The 6,000-nt window shown below is 39.4% G+C and overlaps 1 protein-coding gene across 1 annotated transcript in view; it reads left to right on the top strand.

Annotated features, from left to right (window-relative positions):
* Nucleotides 1-1,047: 1,047 nt before the first annotated feature.
* CCDC168 (coiled-coil domain containing 168) overlaps nt 1,048-6,000 on the top strand; it is a 30,972-nt gene continuing 26,019 nt past the window's right edge. The window contains exons 1-3 of the mRNA XM_017951404.3: nt 1,048-2,662; nt 2,786-2,819; nt 2,910-2,952. Coding sequence (XP_017806893.3) covers nt 2,432-2,662; nt 2,786-2,819; nt 2,910-2,952 — 308 coding nt within the window. The 5' untranslated portion in view covers nt 1,048-2,431. The remainder of the gene's footprint in view (nt 2,663-2,785; nt 2,820-2,909; nt 2,953-6,000) is intronic.

Genomic DNA, 6,000 nt, shown 5'->3' with positions numbered 1-6,000 from the left:
AAGTACATAAGTAAGAAACATGACAAAGGCCTGGAGACGGATAATACTTATGCCTATGTAAACCTAGCCATCAGCAGGAGTGGTACGCAGCAGTTCCTTTTCAGTTCTTTAAGAGCTCTTCAGTGAAATACTAATTAGGAATTCAGTGCCATAAAGCTTGGAAAGATCTAAGGAACTAGAGAGAAGAAAATGTTGAAACAATGAATCCCTTTTAAGATAGTTACCATTAAATGATTTAGAGAATTTCTGCAAGTAGGTGAGAGTAACTATTTTTCCAGCTGCTTAATTTTTTTTTTTTTTCTTTTTTCCCCCGAGATGGAGTTTCGCTCTTGTCGCCCGGGCTGGAGTGCAATGGCGCGATCTCGGTTCACTGCAACTTCCACCTCCCCGGGTTTGAGCCATTCTCCTGCCTCAGCCTCCCAAGGCTGGGATTACAGGCACCTGCCACCACACCCAGATAATTTTGGTATTTTTAGGTAGAGACGGGGTTTCACCACGTTGGCCAGGCTGGTCTTGAACTCCTGACCTCAGGTGATCCACCTGCCTTGGCCTCCCAAAGTGCTGGGATTATAGGCATGAGCCCCTGCGGCCGGCCCAGATGCTTAAATTTTGTGGGGAAACCCAGGAGACTAAAATCACCTCAATTGTCTTTGTGAGGAGGGGAGTACGGGGAAGGTGTACTTTACCATAGTTGTAGAAAAATCAAGAGGAATTGCTGAAGTTTCTTTCAGAGCCAATGAAGACCTACCAAGCATTCTAAAGGGTGATTCTTTGCAAAGACAAAATTCAAAATAAGAGTTATACTTAAATAAAGATTATAAATACCTGTACGTTGTGGTCCAGGAGACTGGAAGACTGTAAATTCCAACATTTAGAATGTCACTGATCTCATAATCTCCAACGTTCAGGGACAGAGCTGATAATTCTTTCTTTTTTTGTTTTTTTGAGACAGTGTCTTGCTCTGTTGTCCAGGATGGGAGTGCAGTGGTGGGATCATGGCTCACTGCAGCCTTCACCTCCCAGGGTCAGGCAATCCTCCCACCTCAGACTCCCAAGTAGCTGGGACTAACTGCAGGCGCACACCACCATGCCTGGCTAATTTTTAAATTTTTGGTAAAGACGGAGGTCCACCTGTGTTGCCCAGTACTGGTCTCAAACTCCTGCTCAAGCCACCCACCCACCTCAGCCTTCCAAAGTGCTGGGATTACAGGCATGAGCCACTTCACCCAGCTGAAGTTGTAAATCTTTGTTGCACTTATTTAAACTGATGTGACAGAAGAGGCCTGAACAGTTTACTTCAGTGTAATGAATAATACTTCAGTGTAATGAGTAATACTTCTTTGCTTAACCTACCTTGGATAAGCGAAGTACTAAAAACAAAACAAAAGTGAAGCATTAAAGAATTACATCTGCAAAGGAACTATTAATTAATTACACCTTTGAAGGAAGAGTACTCTAAATCCAAGGTAGTGTTAACATTCTTCATTACTAGTCCAGACTATCCTGTCTACTTGTGACTAAAATTGTACTTCTCAATTAGCTTCCAGGCCTACCCACTAGACTTTGAAGGAGAGTGGGCAGTACTGTACTTGCATCTGCCTCTGCCCCACCCTTAATTCTGACATCAGAAAGGACATCACAAGTAGCTCCTTGAAATCACCGTAGACAGGGTGAAAAGGAAATTCAACAGGAGGTTATTCCAAAGACACTGTAGTTTTCAGCATATCGATAGATTGTTGAAGGGGAATGGTGCCAATGGACCCTGCTAGCAAAAAGAAATATAAAATGTGTTCTATTTTAAGAAAAAAAATCAGGCCCCTAAAAGACAAGTCATCATACATTCTACATAGTTGCAATGGGATATACTTAGACCAAAAAAATTATTTGACATTTCTCCGAAATTCAAATTAAATTGGGCATCTAATGTTTTTATTTGCTAAACCTGTCAACCCTATCTATATTCATTCTAAGAAAGGACTATATTTTCCTGACCACAAAGAAGCATAAAATACGCTATTCCTGGTGTTAATAGAAATGGTTATGTCAAATGCTTTCTACCAATCCAAATTTATTCTATGTTTATAATAGGGCAGTGACAATCCATGATAGAATTACGTTGCTTTCTATGAAGTTAAGAGAAGGTAACTTTTTGAATTTTAGTAAAAAACTACTTATACAGTGTACATATCTTACCTATGAACTTTCATTATTGCTAAAGTTGATATGAGCTCAGTTAAATACCCACTATGACACGTACCTCACTTAACTTAGGCCCAGAGCAGTCACTGCCACACTTGATAAGGCACCAAGAAGCACTGGCCAAATGTTGCACATGGTTATGAGTTGGGCATACCAACTTTTTATAATTCAGGGCCTCTGAAATCAAGGACTTCTGAATGAGACAGCAGTCTCTTTCACATATTACATTAAAATGTCAAAGCAATATTATTCCTTTAAAAAAGGGGTAGGGGGTGAACTGGAAGATAATACATTTGTGACATTATGGGAATTTCTAGAGTCCTGGATTATTCAAAATGATTGGATGGCAATTTTCTTTATAATTTTACTAGGAATTATTTTTGAAATAATACTCATGAAAGCTTGTGCATCCTTTTGGAAGAAGTCCGCACTTCCTAAAAAGGGTAGTTCAGATGTCCGGGAGGTAAGAACAAATGGTTGATTTCCCCTTTCCCTAGTTTTCAAAATCAGACATAAGAATAATTTGTAAAATTTTTGAACTTTGATACTCAGATTACTCCTCTAACAATTTTTTCCATTAAAATAGAGGGAAGACAGTTGCCCGAAAAGCAGGAAATTTGGTAAGTATTATACAATTTCACATTTTAATATAAAACTTGTTCATCCTGAGCTTTTCTCATTGATACTGTGACTTTTTTATTCCTACTCAGCTCCAGAGAATTGGTCAGTTATTAATCCATCTTCAGGAGAAAGGTATGTGACATATCACATATATATTTTGAAGCTAAATGAAATAGGTTGGTTGTGTTCTATTCAAAATGCCTTTACTTCTGAATTTCAAAGAAGGGTTTTCCTAGCTCTTCCACGTCACGATTCAATCTAACATTTACTTTAAGTGGTTGCTATGCTCCAAGCTATGTTAAGGACTTTTCGTATATTATTGAAATTATCCTTCAAGGTAGGTAGTATTATTATTGTTTTTACAGATGAGGAAAATAAAGCTTGAAGAGGATAAGTGGCTTTCTTTCCTACTCTAACACTCTCTCCAATATACCAGTTCTTACAATTCAACTGAAAAGATATTTATTTAGCACTTACTGTGGACCAAGCAAACACTGAGCTGGGTGCTGCATGAGTGACATGAAAGGAGTTTGTAAAATCAGAATTTATCAGAATTGTAAAGTTATCTCCGTACTAGGGATTAAATACTGACATAATCATGAATCTTGTTGCCATCAATATTTTAATTGTTTTAATTGAAATCCATTCAACAATTATTAGATATCTACTATAAAGTGGACACAAACACTGGGATTCAAGCCATAAGATAGTCTTTGTTCTCAAGAAGCTTATATTCTTGTGGAGAAGATGTATACATACAGGAAAATTGCCTTGTGGTATGGTGACACAGTGACAGAAATATTAAAACATTTAGGAGATGCCTAAGCCAGCCTAGGGCGTTGGTAATGGCTTCACGAAGAATGTTATGCTGGAGCTGAATTTTAAAGGATTAATGAACATTAGCCCGAAAAGGACACAGGTTTAGGAGGGTAAGAAAGACATTCCAGGACATGAACAGAAACAGCAGCAACGTGCAAGAAATTACTATTATTTCAGAGTTGCTTGGAATGTTGAGGTTGAGTCAGGAAGTAGTGGAAGACGAATGTGAAGAGGTAGGTAGGAGTCAGGTCATAAAGGGCTTTCTATACCATGTTAAGAAGCCTGGATTCAATTTTGTAGATAATAACCACTAGTGGTGGTTACACATAAGAGTGGCACAGTTCTGTGTTTCAGCTAGATCACTAGCCACTGTGTGATTAGTTGCTATGTGAAACAGAGGATTACTTGATGTTCGTCTAATTTCTTTTATTTGTCAGGTATCAAAGGACTTTATTCTTTTAATCTGGTTGCTATATTGTCATATTGGGTACTAGCAACTCTAGTTCTCAGGTGAGTGTCTTGGGAAGCTGTAACAATATCTGGAGGTGTGAGTAGGTAGAACACTTGTCAGGGCCAGTTGGGAACAAGAATGCCAGCACAAGCTACAGCATGTCAGTAGTGCAATCAGAATAAGTCCAAATGGACAGACCAAGAGTCAGCATTTGAGATATTACAGGGGTTAGGTGTGCTTGGTGACCCAAGCTTCACATGTAATTCAAAATCAGAGGATTAACAGGCAAGAGGAATTCACAAGAAGACATGGAGAAGAAAAAGGATTTTCAGCTTCAGAATCAAGAACACTTTAAAGATTTTCCATCCCTGTATCCTATTATTCCCTTCCTGCCTGGACAGAAGTTAATCCTATCCTTGGGTGGCATCTTTCTAGGGAGAGTTAAGGGAAATTCATTGAGAAGAAGAGGTTGGGGGTGGTGTTGAAGGAAAAGGATTAGAGAAAAGATACGGCTCCTATGGCAGCAGCATATTATGGTGAAAAAACACAAATTTTGAATTTAAAAAAGGTCTAGCTTTATATCGTAGTTCTGCCTCTTTGTTTTTTTGTTTTGTTTTGTTTTGTTTTGTTTTTTGGTAGGGTTTTGCTCTTGTTGCCCAGGCTGGAGAACAATGGCACGACCTCGGCTCACTGCAACCTCCACCTCCTGGGTTCAAGTGATTCTCCTGCCTCAGCCACCATAGTAGCTGGGATTATAGGCACCCACCATCACACCTGGCTAATGTTTTGTATTTCTAGTAGAGATGGGGTTTCATCATGTTGGCCAGGCTGGTCTTGAACCCCTGACCTCAGGTGATCCACCCGCCTTGGCCTCTCAAAGCACTGGGATTACAGGTATGAGCCACCACACCCAGCCCTGTAGTTCTACCTCTTAATGATGGCATGGCCTTGGGCTAAGGACTTAAACTCACTATACCTCCATTTTTTTTTTTTTTTTAATTTTCGAACTAAGGATTAGAAGAATTACCTCTTAGGAATATCATGAAGATTAGTTGAAATAATGTGTAACACGGTGGCTCACACCTGTAATCCCAGCACCTTGGGAGGCCGAGGTGGGTGGATAACTTGAGGTCAGGAGTTTGAAACCAGCCTGGCCAACATGGTGAAACCTCATCTCTACTAAAAATACAAAAATTAGCCAGGTGTGGTGGCATGCACCTGTAATCCCAATGACTCGGGAGGCTGAGAATGGCTTGATCCTGGGAGGCGGAGATTGCAGTGAGACGAGATCATGCCACTGCACTCCAACCTGGGAGACAAAGCAAGACTCCAGCTAGAAAGGAAAAAATATATATATATATATGTGTGTGTGTGTGTGTATATATATGTGTGTATATATATATGTGTGTATATATGTGTGTGTATACACACATACACACATATATTTTATATACATGAATTCTTTTTTTTGAAAAGAACTATGTTTGGAACAGCATATTTTATTTTTAACCGTTGACACCTTCAAATAATTTTATTTCATTTAATTTTTTAAAATTTCTTCAAAAAAAAAAAAAAACAGGATACATGTGCAGAACGTGTAGGTTTGCTACATAGGGATACGTGTGCCATGGTGGTTTGCTGCACCTATTGACCTGTCCTGTAAGTTTCCTCCCTTCATCCGCCATCCCAGAAAAAGCCCTGGTGTATGTTGTTCCCCTCCCTGTGTCCATGTGTTCTCATTGTTCAGCTCCCACTTAGGAGTGAGAACATGTGGTGTTTGGTTGACTGTTCCTGTGTTAGTTTGGTGAGAATTATGGCTTCTAGCTTCATCCATGTCCCTGCAAAGGCCATGATCTCATTCTTTTTATGGTTGCATAGTATTCCATGGTATATATGTACCACATTTTCTT

Source organism: Papio anubis, chromosome 15 (genome assembly GCF_008728515.1).
Source record: "Papio anubis isolate 15944 chromosome 15, Panubis1.0, whole genome shotgun sequence".
Lineage (NCBI taxonomy): Eukaryota > Metazoa > Chordata > Mammalia > Primates > Cercopithecidae > Papio > Papio anubis.
The sequence above is the reverse complement of the archived record's forward strand: the minus strand, read 5'-3'. Positions and strand labels throughout refer to the sequence as shown.